General features: G+C 45.0%; 1 protein-coding gene across 1 annotated transcript in view; it reads right to left on the bottom strand.

Annotated features, from left to right (window-relative positions):
- Positions 1–19874, bottom strand: part of DNAJA2 (DnaJ heat shock protein family (Hsp40) member A2) — an 85252-nt gene that overhangs the window by 20873 nt on the left and 44505 nt on the right. The window contains exon 4 of the mRNA XM_030204384.1: positions 614–694. Within this exon, the coding sequence (XP_030060244.1) occupies positions 614–694 (81 nt within the window). The remainder of the gene's footprint in view (positions 1–613; positions 695–19874) is intronic.

The following is a 19874-nucleotide window of genomic DNA, read 5'->3' as shown; positions in this document are numbered from 1 at the left end:
TCACTCACCTATCCACACCCATCCTGTTAGAATATCAATGATATGCTTTGATGTCCCCATGCATACCTCCGACCCACCCCCCTCCTCCCACCCTGTCAGACTGTCATAGTAATGCTTGAATGTTTTCACTTATATACACTGTCAGCTAGCACATTTGCTTATTTCCGATCTGAGGAAGAAGGGCAACCGAAAGCTAATCAAGAAATGTATTAAGTTATGTCCAATAAAAAAGGTATCATCTTATTTTCTTTTCCATGTTTTATTTTGTTTGATTTCTATTGATAACCTAGGGGCATCTAGAAACATGTTGGTATAGGCAGCTTCTGAAAGATGCTGACCACTATTTGAAAACAACATATTCAGCTCCATTGACTTTAAATGCCACGCTAATGGATAGTTACCAAAGGGATGCCAACGCTGAATCCTACCAGAAAAATCAAAGTTCCAGGAGCTTCCTTTTCAGATCTCATGGCTGCAGTTAGTAAAGATTAATTACCATCACACATTTCCATGACATACTGGCACACTTTTTAAAGACTACAATCAGCGAGAGATGGAAATAAAACCATTGGTAGAAAAATGATAGTGTGTAAGAAGTAGGAATCATACATACCCATTACAAGAGCTACAAAGAACATTCTTGCTAAGCTGTAGTTTGGTTGTCCTGCCATTATATAAATCTTCTAAAGATACTCTGTAAAAACAAGAAAATAAGTTTTAAGGTTTTGCATTTGTAGCCCCATGCCATAGCAAAAGCATTTAGCCTACATACAAACCAATATCCATTGCAAATGAACTGAAATCATTAAGAAGTAAATCCACAGCAGACACCAACGTAAAGCAAAAAAAGGGGCATGCAGGGGGAGGAGGAGGATGAGTGGGGAAAGGGTGACATTCTTATATCATACCAATCAATTGGGGGGGGGGGGGGGGGGGATTGTTGAAGGTTAATCTATTAATCTTTTTAACAGTGAAACTGTTTCACAGGTCAAAACGGTAAAAACAGAATATAGCTGTTTAGTGTAGCATTAATAACATTTTGTAGCTCTGTTGATACAGTTATGTACTTAGGGTGGTTAAATTTAGTCATAACCATTAATTTCCTTTTGTCCAGCCACACTATTCTGAACAAGAATTTTGTTCCCTTTCCTTCCAAAAGATGGAGATAGAAAGCCAAGACTTCCAGTGGCAACAAAGGATATAGGCTTGTGCTCTTCTGGAACTCTCCAGTAAGTCACTGCCAAATCACAAGCCACCCCCAAAGCCTCATCAGCTACTTGCAGCATCATAAAACTAAACAATTAACCTATACCTGAACTACATACACCATGAGAGAAAAGTGGGGTGCCCAGGGAGACCCCAGGCCCAATCTTGTGGCTCTCAGAATGATTTGGCTGGACTAAAGAAAAGGAAATTAACAGATATGACCAAGTGTCATCTTCTTTATCACCCAAGCAACACCATTTTAAACAAGTGGGATGTACCTAAGCAGAATCTCACTAGAAAGGGGGGGGGGGGGGGGGGGGGGAGAAGAGGCCTACTGGATCACCACCCTGACAAAGGTTGAGCAGCCACTGGCTAAAAGATCAAATCTGTAGTGCCTCACAAAAGAGTGAAGAGATCACCAAGTTGCCACTTTGCAAGTGTTCTTCAGCAAGATGGCGCAGGCTTCTGCCCACAAAGCCATCAGTACCCAGACAGAATGGGCCGAGGCCCTTTGCAACCTGTTTGTTCGAACAAACCTATGCTGCCTTGATAGCCACTTTGATCCAGCGCATTATAGACACCACTAGACCCATACTCAGCCCACAGAACAAGTGGTCAGAAAGGCAGGAAATCAGTTGCCTGCAAATAGGGAATACCCTCCATATATCTAGGTTGTGAAACGTCTTGGACTGAACATCTGTACCCCACTCTTGAAATGCACGAAGCACAACCTCCTGATTAGAATGGAGAAATTACCTTCAGAAGAATGGTTGAACAGTGCAGATAAACACAAACTCTTCTGAGAAAGTCAAGTGTGGGTCCTGACAAGACAGAGCCTGCAACCTGACACTGCATGATACAATGGCCACCAGAAACAGCATCTTCAGGAATCATGTGACATCAGGATGTGCACAGCCATGGAAATATTGCCAGTCCTACATCAGAAAAAAGCCAAGCCAAGCCATCTGGAGCTTCAGGGAGCTGAATGCCTGTCCCTGCTGAAATCCCCTCTTGAAGGAAGTTCAACAAGACCAGGATCTGTGCCTACAATAGTGAGAGGGAACGCTCATAGGGAAAGCTCATAAGATTTTCCAGAACCATACGTAACCCAATGAGATGAAGATCTTAAGGGCCCTCAGAAAGGTAAAAATAAATGAATCCGAAAGCCTCTCAAAGGCCAACCTGTAAGCCGGAAGAGATCCAGACCCTCTATCTCCACTGGCCGATGAAGGATTTACCCCCAGGGAAGGGCCCATCACGTCTGTGTACCAGGGCTTCTAAGGCCAGTCTGGGGTGACCAGAACCACCATGAAATGAGTGCTGATTAGCTCTTCAAAGTAGGGAAAAAAAATCACAAGGGGCCTCAAGAACTGGTATGAGGAACATGACCCAACACAGGTCATGTTTTGGCAGAAAGCCTGCATCAGGAGTCTGCACTCATGCATGAGCTGCTTCAGTTGAAGGACTTAGTAGAAGATAATAATCATCTCAGGAGTTTAAAACTGAAATTCTGGGTCACCAGCAGCAGTAAGCAATGCAAACAAGTTCAGCCTTGAGAACCTTCCTACAACTGCGTCCTGCCCTCATGCAAAGAGGAAGTTTGCTGATTAGCTCTGCAAAGTACCGTCCTAATCAGGGGCCAAGAAGGAAATTCACAGAGGGGCTCCACTCTGGGTCACTCGAACCAAAGAGTCAATGCTTTCAAGGGTGGCCTCTCTTTTGCAACTGAAGAACCAAGTCACCTTGGTACTGTGGCTCGAGGCCCCGAGACCAAATACCAACTGATGTCACAGGAGTGTTTCGAGGACATTAAAGCTTGGTGTCGGCACTAGACACGAGTGCCAATGAGTGTTGGCAAAAATGCCAGACCACAGCCCAGCACCCCAAGGACTCCCTTGGGCTTTCAAAGTGGTCTTTGTTTTCTTTTTAAAGCCCTAAATAGTTTTTTTTTTAACTATGTCCCTGAACAGCAGGAAAATAAAGTCAGTCTGGAAAGCCCATATCCTTCAACTATTTTTTTTCTCTCCTGAAGGACCTAGCGTACCCAGAATCACAAAGCACCAGGGAGGTTGCTGACTAAAGGCTGAGTAGCTCTAGCTTCTCACTCGATTGGCCCAAGCTTATCGGCTGGGAGAATGGCTGTAAGGCTTGACTGTGGCACTCAGCCAAAGGGCCACTGCACTGGTGAGCTAGGCCTAGGACCAGCAGCCGCCTGAACAACCTTACCATCTGCTGGAGGCAGAAAATACTGGAGAGCACCAGACTATATCCAGTAATATCACTGGAAATCACAGCTCTCTACCTCCATCTGTTCACAGGAAAGGGAACACAATCCCACTTAGAATAGTGTGGCTTTGACGCTAACAAATTGTTACTTTGTCACTTGAAGAATCTGCAATAAAAATATAATTGTTAAAAACATTAATATATATTTATGGCCTGTGTAAAGCATAAAACTACATTTGAAAAATCTGCATTCAATAGTTCTGCTGTTAGTACGGTAATGCTGACACTACAGAAATAGACTTCTAGCATTCTATCAAACTAGTAAAAAAGGCCCGTTTCTGACACAAATGAAACGGGCACTAGCAAGGTTTTCCTCGGAGTGTGTATGTTTGAGAGACTGTATGTGAGAGTGACTGTGTGTGTGTGAGAGAGAGTGAGTCTGGGTGCGAGTGTGTCTGTGAGAGAGAGAGTCTGGGTGCGAGTGTGTCTGTGAGAGAGAGAGTCTGGGTGCGAGTGTGTCTGTGAGAGAGAGAGTCTGGGTGCGAGTGTGTCTGTGAGAGACAGAGTCTGGGTGCGAGTGTGTCTGTGAGAGAGAGAATGTGTGTGTGTGAGAAAGTGTGTGCAAGTGCGTTATGTGAGACACAGTGTGTGAGAGTGTTTCACACAGATACAGTGTGTGCGAGAGAGAGAGTGTGTGTGTGAGACACAGACTCTCTGTGAGACTGAGTGTATGAGACCAAGAGAGTGTGTGAGTGACTGTGTGACACATAGAGAGTGAATGTGATACAGTGTGAGAGAGTGTGAGAGACAGTGTGTAAGAGTGAGAAAGACATTGTGAGAGACAGAGTGTGTGAAAGAGAGAGTGTGTGTGTGACAGAGATACCTCCCCCTCTCTCTCTGCTGTCAGGCCCCCCCCTCGCTCTCTCTGGTGTCTGAGCGTTACTGTGCAGGACGCTGAGCTCTGGCTGTGCTTCAAGGAACTGACCAATCCTATTTAATAGAATGCACCTCCAACATTCTGAAGCCGAGAAACCTTGTGTGGTTGGTCACTTCTGCTTGTGACGAACCCGGAAGTACGTGATGTCAATTCAGGAGATGGATACAGAGAGCAGGAATGCCTCAGCCATGCAGTCAGCTTCAGAATGCTGGAGGTGCGTTTTATTATATAGGATTATATCCCCCAGTGCATTTTGCTTTTAAATAGACAACTGTCAGAACTGAACATTTTGAGGTCTAAGAAAAAAAATCTGAATTTCTGAACTGTGTGCCATCTGATTTCATTGTGACTAGAAATTTCCATCAAATGCCTGTGATTTTCATGCTTTCTTTTGTGGTGACAGCCAGACAAGGAATTTCTCTCAGCACCATGTGACTGTGTGAACTTGAGCCACACAGTACAGGAATTCTCATGCTTGTCTTGTGAGACTTTCACACCTTAAGACCAATTTGAGACTTGTTGCATGAACACAAAGGAGGAAGTTACTGTGCTGGCAGTGGAACAGCAACAAGGTAAGGTCCAAGCGGCTTTGAGGAGTCATGGGTTGTTGGTGGTGGTGGTAGTGGTGGGGGGTGGGGAATGGTGAGGGCTACAGATTCATAAAAGGAGAGAGTGAGCGAGATTAAGTACGAGTTTCCTTGAAGAATCAATCAGGACATAAGAACTGCCATACTGGGTCAAACCAAAGCTCCAGCTAGCCCAATATCCTGCTTCCAACAGTGGCCAGTTCAGATCACAAGTACCTAGCAACATCCCAACGAGTAGCAAGAATCTACGCTATGAACTCCAGGGATAAGTAGTGGCTTTCCACATGTCTGTCATAATAGTGTAGAATGTTGCCATGATTTGTTTGGGTTTCTACCAGGTACTTATGACCTGGCTTGGCCACTGTTGGAAACGGGATACTGGGCTATATGGACCATTGGTCTGACCCAGTATGGCTATTCTTATGTTCAGATTATGGACATTTCCTCCAGGAACTTGTCCAAACCTTTTTTAAACCCCAGATACACCAACTGCTTTTATCAAACCCTCCTGCAAGCAAGCTCCAGAGCTTAATTATTCATTTTAGTGAAAAAAAATTCTGTTTTAAAAGTATTACCACGAAGAGGAGCTGAACAGGTTTGATTACATATGGACAATAACAGACTGTCGGATTCAGAGATACAGAGTACTACTACTACTACTACTATTTAGCATTTCTATAGCGCTACAAGGCATACGCAGCACTGCACAAACATAGAAGAAAGACAGTCCCTGCTCAAAGAGCTTACAATCTAATAGACAAAAAATAAATAAAGTAAGCAAATCAAATCAATTAATGTGAACGGGAAGGAAGAGAGGAGGGTAGGTGGAGGCGAGTGGTTACAAGTGGTTACGAGTCAAAAGCAATGTTAAAGAGGTGGGCTTTCAGTCTAGATTTAAAGGTGGCCAAGGATGGGGCAAGACGTAGGGGCTCAGGAAGTTTATTCCAGGCGTAGGGTGCAGCGAGACAGAAGGCGCGAAGTCTGGAGTTGGCAGTAGTGGAGAAGGGAACAGATAAGAAGGATTTATCCATGGAGCAGAGTGCACGGGAAGGGGTGTAGGGAAGGACGAGTGTGGAGAGATACTGGGGAGCAGCAGAGTGAGTACATTTATAGGTTAGTAGAAGAAGTTTGAACAGGATGCGAAAACGGATAGGGAGCCAGTGAAGGGTCTTGAGGAGAGGGGTAGTATGAGTAAAGCGACCCTGGCGGAAGATGAGATGGGCAGCAGAGTTTTGAACAGACTGGAGAGGGGAGAGGTGAGAGCTATGTCTGACTGGTTTTTAGCGGGATAGTTATGGGCTATCCTACTGTAATTTAAGTTTTGTTTAGGAGAGGAGGGGGGGGGGGGCCCAGCACACATGTGACTTCAGTGACGCTAATGGCGGCACACATAGTTGGTATTGGGGAGGGGGGAAGGGAAGGGGGGAAGGAGAGGGGGGATGGGGGTAGGGAAGGGGGGGGGAAGCTCAAGTCCTATAGCAGGGGTGACCTAGCAGAGAAGGGGCCTACAGGCAGCATGGGGGAGGACTGGGAGGAAAGGACAATTCGACACCCCCTGGGAGTGGGGCTGGGCTCCCGGGAGATGCAATCTGGAGGGAATCAGTGTAATTTCGTAATGGAGAGTTGTGATGTCATGTCATAAACATCTAGTCAGAATTGTTTCCTGGAATGTCTCCGGTATCACATCCCCCATTAAGAGGTCCAAAATATTGGCCCAGCTAAAACACCATAAAACAGATATCGCATGCATTCAAGAGACAAAGCTCACTGATTCTGAACATGAGAAATTGAAGCACCAGTGGGTAGGAGACTGTTTTTATTCATCATCGGGGGGAAAGAGAAGTGGGGTAGCGGTCCTTATTAGGAAAGGTCTCCAATGCCACACAGATTTGATCTATACAGACAAGATGGGAAGGGTATTATCGCTGAAAATGAACATACAGGGGCAACTGTACTATCTGTGCACGATATATGGCCCAAACTCTCAGGCTTCCCCTTTTTTCAAGACTCATAGCCCTGGGTCTAAAACATACAGATGCACCATGGATATGGGCGGGGGATTTCAATGAGGTCATGGACCCGCAGGCCGACTGCTCGGGATTGAGGCGAAAATCAGGGGGGGCACACAATGCTAGATTCCACGTGCACGGCTTTGACTTTAGTGGACACGTGGCGACTGCTGCACCCCCTCACGAACGATTACACTCATCAATCTAAAGTTTACCTAACTTGGTCCCGATTATATACTAGTGGCCCAGTCAATGTTCTCGCGAGTAAGTGTGGCAGAAATAGGCTCCCTGGAGGAATCTGATCATTCGATAATTTGGGTGGATGTGGGATTTGATGGGCCTGGGCCATGGAGTAGGGTATGGAGATTCCCATCTTTCTTGTACAAAGACGAAAATTTTGGGAAGTATATTAAAGAGCAGTGGGTGGCCTATGTGGACACAAATGCAGATTCCTGTGAGTCCCCAATAGTGTTTTGGGAAGCCTCGAAAGTGGTACTCAGGGGGAGTATTATAGTGTACATGAGCGCCCGGGGTAAGAGAATTGCGGCGGGAATAGTCAGATTAGAAAAGGAATTGAGGCAGGCGAAAGCTAAGTGCTTGAAGTTTCCCTCGAGAGAACATAGGGAAGCCATGACAGCGACCTCAGTGGCCCTCAATTCGTTAATACATGACCAGACCAAGAAAAGAATGAGTATGTGGGGAATGAGATTTTGGAAATTTGGGAACAAAACAGGGAAGCTGTTGGCCCAGGTGGCGCGTGCTCAGGAGTGGAGGAGGTTGATCACCTCGGTGGTCTCTTCTGCCGGGCAGAGGGTAAGGACTCCAGAGGGAATAACAGAGGCATTCCATACTTTTTTCACCAAGTTATACACAAGGGGAGGAGAGGAGGAATAGACCCCAGCACAAGATTATATAGATGATGCGGGGATGCCCAAACTGTCACCGGATATATGCGAGGAATTGTCGAGACCCATACAAATGCAAGAGATAGAACAGGTGCTTAAGTCGCTCCCGCAGGGCTCGGCACCAGGCCCAGATGGATACTCAGCAGAGTATTATAAACTTCTACCTGCTGACTTTGGGGTGTCGCTTCTAGAATACTATGAGGCGGTGGTACAGAGAGGGAGTTTCACTAGGAGAGAGAATGAGGCCTGGATAACGTTAATACCCAAGCCAGGGAAGCCAGAAGACCGGGTGGAATCCTATAGACCCATCTCTCTATATAAAACGCACCTCCAACGTTCTAATGAAGCCTCAAGTCTCCCAACGTTCTAAATTTGTAGTTGTGTAGATCGCTTTTTCTCAATGAGTGTTTGCCCCACCCTCGCATCACGTGATGACGTTGAGGGCGGAGCTCTGACACTCAGCGAATCGCATCGCTCGACGAAACGTGACGTCAGCAGATGCTAACAAGCACACCACTGAGATAGAGAGAATCTCCACACTTGAAGACACAGAGATGAAAGCAGCGCCGGAACTAACAGCTCTAGAGAAACAAATTGCAAGTAATCGCTGCCCATCTAGATGATATGGAGAATTGTACTCACAGAAACAATCTTAGAATACTAGGTCTCCTCGAGTCGCTTCCAGAAGAATCTTTGGGCACACAGAGTGTTGGTTGCATGTGTTCACCCTCTCTGACAGCATAGGGCCCCCTATGCCTGGAGCGTGCCCACTGAATGGGGTGCTGCCAGGAGGGAGGCAACCATCCCCATCTAATACTACACTCATCTACGAAGGGACTCCAAAGAAAATTTTTTACGATTATTCGGCAACTCTGCAGGAGCGAAGGCACCGCCTTTTCCGATTTGCAATAATCTTAGAAGAAAGCAAGTGAGGTTCCTTTTCCTATATCCAGCGCTACTTAAAGTTTAAAATCGGGGAAAATGGAATACATTTTCAACCCCGACTGCAGCCCAAAAGTATGTGTTTATTCCCACAGTAAGTCAGCGAGGAATGTTACCCGACTCAAAAACTGCAAAAAGAGGAAGGTTTGAACCAATTAAAATGAACATGTACCTATGCGCATAATGTATTAATGTTAAGAATGCTGTTTTTGAAAGATGGTATACTACTGATTATTCTTTCTGGAATGGGGGGTGCAGGACCCCATCCATCAGGTGTGGTTCTCTCTGGTCACAACTACTGCTAGATGTGGTGTGACAGATACACACTGTGTATCTCACACACACAACATGTGTCTTGCGGGTCCTGAGACCTTGGGGGGGGCCCTGAGACCTGAGAGGGGAAGACACTCACTGTCTCACATATGCACTCGCACACACTCATTCTCACATACACACACACTCTCACAGACACACTCGCACCCACTCTCACACACACACTTGCACATTCACTCTCTCTCTCTCACACACAGTCACTCTCACAGACACTCTCTCAAACATACACACTCCGCGGAAAACCTTGCTAGCGCCCGTTTCATTTGTGCCAGAAACGGGCCTTTTTTTACTAGTCTCACTGATAAATGTAGATCTCAAGATTCTAGCCCGGGTGTTAGCAAATCGGTTGGCATTACATATACCGACTTTGATAGGAAAATACCAGGTGGGCTTCGTTAGAGGGAGACACTCAGTACTTAATGTGAGGAAGGTCTTACTTTCTATTGCCCAATGTCACACAACTGATACTCGTTTCTTGCTGACGAGCCTTGACACCGAAAAGGCTTTTGATAAGGTGAGATGGAGTTTTTTGTTCCGGGTGTTGGAGCATGTAGGGGTGTCGGGCTGGTACCTGGACGCAATAAAAGCTTTGTATATGGTGCCTACAGCCAGACTGCTAGTAAATGGAATGCGATCTGAGCTGCTGGAGATACAGGCAGGCTCCAGACAGGGATGTTCCCTTTCCCCTCTGTTGTTTCTATTATACCTAGAACCCTTACTTCAGATGATTGAGATAGACCCTGAGATACAAGGAGTTTCATTGCTGAGTCAAACGGTGAAGGTATTAGCCTTCGCAGATGACCTGCTATTGATTCTGGTAGAGCCACAAAAGTCACTAAGGCGGCTGCTTGAAGTGATAGAGGAGTTTGGGTTTCACTCTGGGTTTACCTTGAACATAAGAAAGTCAGTGGCGCTACCTTCGAACCCTGACATACAGACGGGATGGGAGGGGCCCTTCCCGTTGCAGTGGACGCAGGATACAATGACGTACATAGGGGTGAGAATACCACTTGATCTAACACATATGTATCGAATATGGAACCCCTAAAAAGAAAGGTGGAGTGCGCACTGGATAGATGGCAGGCGCTTCCTATCTCCTTGATGGGAAGAGTGGCCCTTTATAACATGATCTTATTCCCAACCTGGGTTTATACCTATCAGATGATGCCCATGTATTTACACGGCAAGGATGAGAGGTGGTTGAAGGGGAAGCTTGCAAAATGTTTATGGCAGGGGAAGAAGGCCCGAATGACAATGTCTAAAGCTATGCTGCCCGGGGAGAAGAGAGGTCTGGGAGTATTGAACTTGCGCCTGCTGTCAATAGCTAGTGGGATAAGACACATCTCGGACTGGTTTAGAAATACAGAATATTTTTCCCTTATGGTATCCGAATTACACTGGTTTCAGGAACAGCATTTTGCGAGTTGGTTGCAGGCCCCGGGGGGACAGGCACAGAAGTTGGGTCCAGCAGCCCCGATATTTCAACCATTAAGATACACTTGGAAATGGTTAAGTAAATTTTTTACATTTAATAACGCTAGCTCTCCCATGTTGCCTATTAGGGGGAACCCCCAGTTTCCTGTGGGCACCACTTCACGTGCCTTTCAGATCTGGGCAGAGAGGGGAGTGCGATATGTATACCATGTGGTGAATGAACAGGGCACGATAAAACCATTTGATGAACTGTGTAGAGAGTATAAGCTGCCTGAGATGGCTGTATTTGCGTACATACAGCTACAACATTATGTGCGGTCCTTGCCGAGAGCGACTTTGACAATGGAAGTGTGGGAGAACTTTAATTAGCTATTGGGCCTGGATGCACAGGCCAGAGTGCCGCTGAAATACTTTCAAGCACACTTGAGGGAACATACTAAACCAGTAAATTACTCGGCGGTGCTGCAACAGTGGAACTTGGAACACGAGTCACCCAAGAACACCTGGAGATGTGCATCAAACAGATTTATAAATTAACTGAAAATGCACTGTGGTGGGAAACCCAATATAAATTCATATTTAGATTATATATATATCACCGCACCGAGCATATCGAGCCACTTTGAGAGACAATGACTTCTGCCCGAAATGTGGTCACCCAAATGCACACCTGGGTCACATGTTTTGGGCCTGTCCAAAGATCCATGGTTTTTGGAAAAACATGGCGGAACATGTATCGGGCATGTGGAAAACCAAGTGGCATCACTCCCCTAAACAACTGTTTCATGTATTCACCATCCAGGGGCAAGCGCCAACCAGCATATGAGCATTCCTTCAGAGGGCAACTCTAATGGGAAAGAAAGCAATCCTACATGTATGGTTGACAGAGGAGCAGCCCACAGTTAGTCGTTGGAGATCATTGATGATACAAATGTGTGCTCTGGAAAGGACCTCGCGTCTGAGGCAGGAGACTTATTTTGCAAAATCTGGTCCCCCTATTGGGACACCCCGACACCAACTGCTAGGAGCAGAATTTTGAACGCTTGAGCTGGGAGAGGGAGGGAAGGGGAAGGATGGGATAGGTGTGTGTGTGGGGGAGGGGGGGGGGGGGGGGGGAGGGGGGGGAATAATTTGGAATGTTGAAAAAAGAAATGTGCTCATACATGGTTGTAAAGTGAAGTTTTGTTTGTAAACATGGTGTTCAGAAGATATAATAAACACGATTTATAAAAAAAAAAAAGTATTACCACGTAACTTCATGGAGTGTCCCCTAGTCTTTGAACTTTCTGAAATAGTAAATAGTCAATTCATGTTTACCTGTTCTACTCCACTAAGGATTTTGTAGATCGCTATCATATCCCCCTCAGCCATTTTTTCTCCAAAGAGGAGGAATTTTAAAACAAATCGGAGGAAATATTTTTTCACTCAACGAATAGTAAAGCTCTGGAACTCTTTGCCGGAGGATGTGGTAACAGTGGTTAGTGTATCTGGGTTTAAAAAAAGGTTTGGACAAATTCCTGGAGAAAAAGTCCATAGTCTGCTATTAAGGAAGCAACTGCTTGCCCTGGGATTTGTAGTATGAAGTGTTGCCACAATTTGGGTTTCGGCCAGGTACTTGTGACCTGGCTTGGCCACTGTTGGGAAAATACTGGGTTAGATGGATCACTGGTCTGACCCAGTATGGCTACTCTTATGTAAGCTGAAGAGCCCTAACCTCTTAAGCCTTTCCTTACGAGGCGTTCCATCGTCTTAATCAGTTTCATCACCCTTCTTTGTGTCTTTTCTAATTCAGCTATATCTTTTTTGAGATACAGCAACCAGAATTGTACATAATATTCAAAAGGAGGTCACACCATGGAGCGATACTGAGGCATATTTGATCTTATTTTCTATTCCTTTCCTAATAATTCCTAACATTGTTTACCTTTTTTCATTTATTACAATTTATATTCCGCTCTTATCCAGAGTGGAGTACAAACAAACATAATAAAACATATAAAATAAAATAATACACTGACAATATAAAGACCAGCAGTACAATCAAAAATCATTCAAAAACTACTGTGCAGTTCACAAACCTGCCTGTGATAAGTGTTTCAACAATTTTTTTTTTAAACAGTGCAAAGTTTTTCTGCTTCCCAAGAGCTGCCGGTAACCTATTCCATTCAACAGGTCCTGCAAGAGAACAGATTCTCCTCCTTGTCCCCTTGAGCGTAAAGAGCTGAAAGTCAGGCACTGCTAATGCACTCGAGTCATCAGAGTGTAGTACTCATCTTGGTCTGTACCAGTGAATAAAACAGCCTGCAAAGTACTGGGATGAGTCCTGGTATACAGTCTGATGAATAATAAATACAATCCAGGAGAAATTTATTAAAACTTTATACCTCACTAATGTAGATACCCGATTAGTTTATAAAGTAAACAAGTATTTTTAAATTATTTAGAATTTTTTTTTAAGTGCTCAGTTCACATATCAGTCAAAGTGACTGGCTAGTAGAGAACCATCATTGCCCCACCTACGTTCTCTGAAGTCTAGACCTTAGAAATCAATCTGCACTATATAATGATATCCATCATTCAACCAGCAACATACATCACCATCATAAAACACAATAGTGACAAGCATAGAATGGCACAGGAAATGCTAAAATGTGCACAAATATAGCAACAAATATAGAAAGAAAAGTAAGCAACAAAATAACAATTCCAATCAGCACACTAAAACAGAACTAAGCAAATCCCTGTACTGCACTTACCTGAAGAAGTAGGTCTCACGATAAACAGTTACAAAAACATTGAAAAAATGTCACTGGTTGTAGCCAAATAAGAGCAAACAAATACTCAGGTCAGAGCCCTCACCCAAAATAGTTTGTCCGAATGTGTGATTGCACTGGAGTTTTCCCATTGCCATTTCCTCTTGAAAAAGATACTTGAAACTCAGCTTGAGCTGAGCAAATATCTGGGTCGAGTATTTATTTGCTCCTACTTGGATACAACTAATGATATTTTTTCATTGTTTTTGGAACTGTTTATCATAAGACCTACATCTTCAGATAAGTGCAATACAATGATTTGTTTAGTTCTGTTTTAGTGTGCTGATTGGAATTGTTGTTTTGATCCTTACTTTAGTTTCTATAACTATATTTGTTACTATATTTGTGCACACTTTAGCATTTCTTGTACCATTCTATGCTTGTAACCATTGTGTTTTATGATGGTGATATGCTGCTGGTTGAATGATGGATATCATTATATAGCGCAGACTGATTTGTAAGGTCTGCACTTATGAAAACATAAGTGGTGCAACAATGGTTCTCTATTCAGTCACTTTATAACTGACGTGTGAATTCAGCACTTTTTAAAACATTCTAAATAACTTTTAAATATTTGTTTACTTTAGTTTACATGTAATTTACTAATCGGGTATTTCACTGTATATTACACCTAAATTTATAATATACCCTGATGAACCAATATCAACAGCTGGTACCTGATCTCCAACACTGGTAGCCAATTCAATTTCTTCAGAAAAGGAGTGATGTGATCATATTTAGATAACCCATACAGCATATGTATGGTGGAGTTTTACACAAAATTTGAAATGATTGAATACATATCGCAGGCAATCCCACATATTCAATATTGCAAAAGTCCAAACCCGATAAAACCACTCTACAGTTCCTTTTGAAAATCCACCCCCCCCCCCCCCCAAAAAAAATCAACGGACATAATTTACTTAGAAGTTGAAACTTAAGGAACTTCCTCACAACCGACTGAATCTACAGCCTAAAAGATAGGGTCAAATCAGAACGTACCCTCAAATTCTTTACCACATGGTTTACTGAGAGAACACTGTCAGTTAATTCAATTTTAGCAGGAAATTGATCAAGAGTCCCCACCGTCACCAATAACTCAGTTTTAGAAACGTTGAATACTAAATGGTTTGCATTCACCCACTAATTTATCTGAGCGAAAATGGTCTACAGTCGGGCAACTACCTCCGAGACAGACTGTCAATGGAAAGATAAACTGGACATTGTCTGCATAAATCCAGTACAAAGATCCAAAATTTCAAATTCTGACAAAACAGGTGCTAAATACACATTAAGTAATATCCCTGACAGAGCCGATCCCTACGGTACTCCAGTTTCTACTGCCTTCAAAGAAGACAGCTTAGTCCCTACACATACTTGCACCTGCCTAGTCAACAAATATGACCGAAACCATTCCAACACAGACCCCGAAATCCCATACCCTGCCAACTGATGCAGCAGTATTTGATGATCCAAGGTATCAAAAGTTGCAGAGACATTAAGGAACACCAAAAAATAATCAGTGTGATGGTCCTGATATAACTCATCCAATGTAGCAGCAATCAATCCCTCAGTACTGTGGGCCTTCTGGAATCCGAACTGCAAGCGATCAAGTTGCTTACTATCTGACAAATATTCATCCGTCTGAATACAGCCCGCTCAACAAACTTTGCCAACGTTGGCAAAGAGGCTACCGAGCAAAACTTGCTAGCATATTTGGCATTAAATACCAAAGCAGGATCTTTCACTCTAGGCTAAACTGTTGACACCTTCAGAATATCAGCAACACATCCACTTTGCAAAAATGTATTAGTCATAATAATTACAGTTGGTACAGTGGAGGAGTGGCCTAGTGGTTAGAGCACCGGTCTTGCAATCCAGAGGTGGCCAGTTCAAATCCCACCGCTGCTCCTTGTGATCTTGGGCAGGTCACTTAACCCTGCATTGCCTCAGGTACAAACTTATGTGAGCCCTCCTGGGACAGAAAAATATCCAGAGTACCTGAATGTAACTCACCTTGAGCTACTACTGAAAAAGGTGTGAGCAAATCAAAACAAAACAAACCTAGCCTTTTTTTTTTTCAACACAGTGGGACTACAAGGGTCCACTACAGACCCAGTAGGATGACAATTTCAAATATGATCCCACCTCTACCTCACCAGTGCAAGAGGGTCCTAACCAACAGGATCATCCACGTCATCATCAGATCCCCCTTTACATGAGCAGTTGCTTAGCAACTTTCCAACTGATAAAAAAAAAATTTTTTTTTTACAAATTCATCAGGGGTCAGGACCCTACTATATTCTAGTGGCTGCATTACTTGCGTCAGTGACCACAACACTGAAAACAACTCCTTTGGCTGATTCAATAAGAACAGCCATACTGGGTCAGACCAACGGTCCATCTAGCCCAGAATCCTGTTTCCAACAGTGGTCAATCCAAGTCACAAGTAACTGGCAATTTAAATAAATGGCTCTCCCTAATCTCAACATCCCTATCCTTCCTCCACTCATACTTCGCATTATGCAATTCATGCTGCAATTGCCTAAGACCATTATTAAACCAAGGCATAGGATCAACAGTAGTTTTAACACTACTAATGTGCTGCTCCTTCACATATCGTTGTGGCCCAGGTCCCTGGTAGTTTCAGTGGAGTACCGCAGAGATCGGTCCTAGAGTTGGCTCTTTTTAACATCTTTGTGAGTGATATTGCAGAAGGGCTATCTGGTAAAGTTTGTCTCTTTGCGGGTGATACCAAACTCTGCAACAGGGTGGACAGGGGGTGGATGACATGAGGAAGGACACAGCGAAGCTTGAGGAATGGTCCAATATTTGGCAACTAAGATTTAATGCTAAAAAAAATGCATGGGGTGAAGTGCTTCTATGTACAAAGGAAGAAAGGGACTGGGGGGGGGGGGGGGGGGTCATTGTGTCTGATGACCTTAAAGTGGCCAAACAGGTAGAAAAAGTGACAGTCAAAGCCAGAAGGATGCTTAGGTGCATTAAGGAGAGGGATGACCAGCATGAAGAAAGAGGTGATGGTGCCCCTGTATAAGTCTCTGGTGAGGCCCCATTTAGAGTACTGTGTGCAATTCTGGAGACCGCACCTACGGACAGATATAAACAGGATGGAGTTGGTCCAGAGGGTGGCTACAAAACTTTTAAGCGATCTGGGACATAAAACATATAAGGACAGGCTTATGAACCTAAACATGTGTAAGCTGGAATAGAGGAGGGAAAGAGGACATATGATAGAAACATCTAAAATCTCTGGGGCTTTAACGTACAGGAAGACAGCCTTTTTGAAATGAAAGAAAACTGGAACGAGGGGGCATACGATGAAGTTAAGAGGAAATAGGCTTAGGAGTAATCTAAGAAAGTATTCATTTACGGAAAGGGTGGTGGAAGCGTGGAATGGCCTCCCGGTGGAGGTTGTGGAGACGAGGACTGTGTCAGAGTTTAAGAAAGCACTGGACAAGTATGTGGGATCCCTTAGGAAAAGGAGGAGTTAAGGGTTATGGAGGATGGGCAGACTGGATGGGCCATTTGGCTTATCTGCCGTCTATTTCTATGTTTTTATGATTACAGCAGATCACTGTACCACAGATTTAAAATTCTTTGTTTTCAAACATTTTCCTATGAGATAGTGTGGTGGAGACATGGACACCATTACATCCCGCATATATTCCATTGCAGTAATCTGCGTGGCTCAGAACCATTGATTGTATCAAGTTACAGAATATTTCCCTCGGGGAAATAAGGTCCAAGACATTTATTTTATTTATTGCATTTGTATCCCACATTTTCCCACCTCTTTGCAGGCTCAATGTGGCTTACAATACATCATGAATAGTGGAAATATATAAGAAAACTTACATTTAGTGTGACGGAAGGATCTTGGGTAACATGATAACGATAAAACATGATAGTAGTTTAACAAGTAATTATTTTAAGGCAGTTCTGAATATATGTATAGGAGTTCATATTTGTAGATCTTTGTGGTATACCTTGTTAAAGAGATGGGTCTTCAGTAGTTTGCGGAAGTTAGTCAGTTCGTAGATCGTTTTTAAGTTGCGCAGCAGCGCGTTTCATAATTGTGCGCTCAGGTAGTGAAAGGTTGACGCATGCGTTAATTTGTATTTTAAACCTTTACAGTTGGGGAAGTGAAGATTAAGGAATGTGCGGGATGATTTTTTAGCATTCCTGGGTGGTAAGTCTATCAGGTCTGACGTAGGTTGGGGCATTTCCGTGAATGATTTTGTGAACTAGGGTGCATATCTTGAACGTGACGCGTTCTTTGAGTGGGAGCCAGTGTAGCTTTTCTCGCAGGGGTCCACATATTCCACATAGAATTCCACATAGAATGAAACATCTTCTTTATAATGGAGTTAACTTGGCTCTCAAGTGTAAGATGAGGAGGTAGTAGCAGAAGGCGCCCGGTGGGAGAGAGAATCCATAGCATCATTATGCTTCTGGATCTGATCAACAAAATCCTCTACTTTTTCTCCAAAAAGGTTGCCCCCCCCCCCCCCCCCCCAGCAAGGAATATCCGCCATCCGGTGCTGGACAGAATGATCCAGGTCAGAGACACAAGAGTCTGCGCATCACTATACCTTGAGCAGCGATCCTGGATGTCACGTCAAAAGTACCCCTGGCCAGGAACTTGACACGCCTTCTGCTGCCTGACGGATGGTCCCGGGGAGCCTGCATAACAGGAGGCCTCGAGGAAGGTGGAGACCCACTCGATGCCTCACTGCTCCCAGCGCGAAGTGGTCTCTGAGCATCCATTACCCTTGCTCCCAACGTCGATGTCGAAGGACCGGACTGAGCCCCAAAAAGCTTCTCTCGTTGGGCTTCTTGAGACGCTTGGGTCTGTTTCTTCATACGAAGACACAGATCAAGCAGCTGTGCTATGGTCGGGCCCAAGGCACTGGATACACCAGGCGTGGGTACCAGTACCTGAGATAGTCAGGTTGCACCAAGTACAACGTTTGAAGCCGCTGGGTGTCTTCGATGACATGGAAAGAAAAACGGCCTCAGCGAAATCAAACGACGCGATTGTGCCAAAAAAGAAGGCACAAAAAAAGAAAATAAACCCGACCGCGCGGCCCAACTACTACTACTACTATTTAGCATTTCTATAGCGCTACAAGGCATATGCAGCGCTGCACAAACATAGAAGAAAGACAGTCCCTGCTCAAAGAGCCGGTCGCGTCAAAAAAGAAAGGAAACCTTAAAGGTGGACAAAAACAAACAAACAAACAAAAAAATCAAGAAAACTAGGGGGAAAACTACTACTTTTTTTAAAAATTCTTTAAAAGATAGAAAATAAACGTGAAAAAATAAAGCGAAAGTCAGTCGCAAAGAGTAGTTCTCTTCCTGGGCCTGGCGGAGCGCAGAGGAAACACTACCGTACCTAACCACTGGAAAAAAAGAACCGAGGTACACGCGCCTGCGACAGGCAGGAAGTTGTCCATGCATGTGTGGTGCATGTGATTCGCGTGCCAGAACTCTCTGGCAAAAACCTTTCTATTTTGCTTGCAAAATATCCGATTCCTGGGCTGCCGCGGACGTCGACCCACATGTGAGAACAAGCAGCCTGCTTGTCCTCAAAGAAAGTCTCCTTTCTGGTGGAGGGGAAGGATCAGAGGGAATCCCATAGGACTCGTCAGAAGAAAAGTACCTGGAATCTTCCTCTTCCTCCCACGAACGCTCATCTTCAGTATTGGACAAAACGTCCCTCAGTGCAGTCCGAAACTGAGCCTGCCTTGACGCCGAGGAGCGACATCCTCGATGGCGGTGCCGAGAGGTCGATGCCCGCCTGGACTGCGGTGAAGCTTCTGACACTGATGCCGCAGGCGGCACCGAGGTCGGGGACCTCACCACAGGCGAAGGGCCAGATGCCGCCGCAGCAGACGGTGCGGAAGGCGCAAGCACCCCCGACACCGAAGCAGACTGGCGCAGCAATCCTTCCAGAAACTCTGGAAGCAGGGCCCTGATGCGCTCGTCGAGAGCTGCCGTCAGACAAGGCTGCGGGGTTGGTAAAGGAGCCGGTGGCAGAATCTGTCGAGGCTCGGGAGCAGGTACCGGGCTGCCAGAAAACCGACGCATCGGCACCTCCTAAATAGAGGGGGAACAATCCTCTCGGCGCCAACGCTTCTCGGGTGCCAATTCCCTTGATGCCCCGGAGCTCCCAGCACCGTGTCTCGAAAGAGAACACTGACCGTGCTTCTTCGCTTTCGCTCGATGCCCGTCGAGACTCCTCGGTACCGATGAGGACATGGAATCCTCATGTCTCCTCGGGGCCGGGTCCGACGAAGGCCGGTCCCGGGGGGCCTACATAACAGGAGGCCTCAAGGCAGGTGGAGACCCACTCGATGCCTCACTGCTCCCAGCATGAATTGGTCTTTCAGCAGCCATTACCTCTGCTCCAGACGTTGATGCTTCCCTCGATGTCAACGCCGCCGACCTCGGTACCGATG

This window comes from Microcaecilia unicolor, chromosome 5 (assembly GCF_901765095.1).
Source record: "Microcaecilia unicolor chromosome 5, aMicUni1.1, whole genome shotgun sequence".
NCBI classification, from domain to species: domain Eukaryota; kingdom Metazoa; phylum Chordata; class Amphibia; order Gymnophiona; family Siphonopidae; genus Microcaecilia; species Microcaecilia unicolor.
This window is presented reverse-complemented; position numbering and strand designations above follow the sequence as displayed.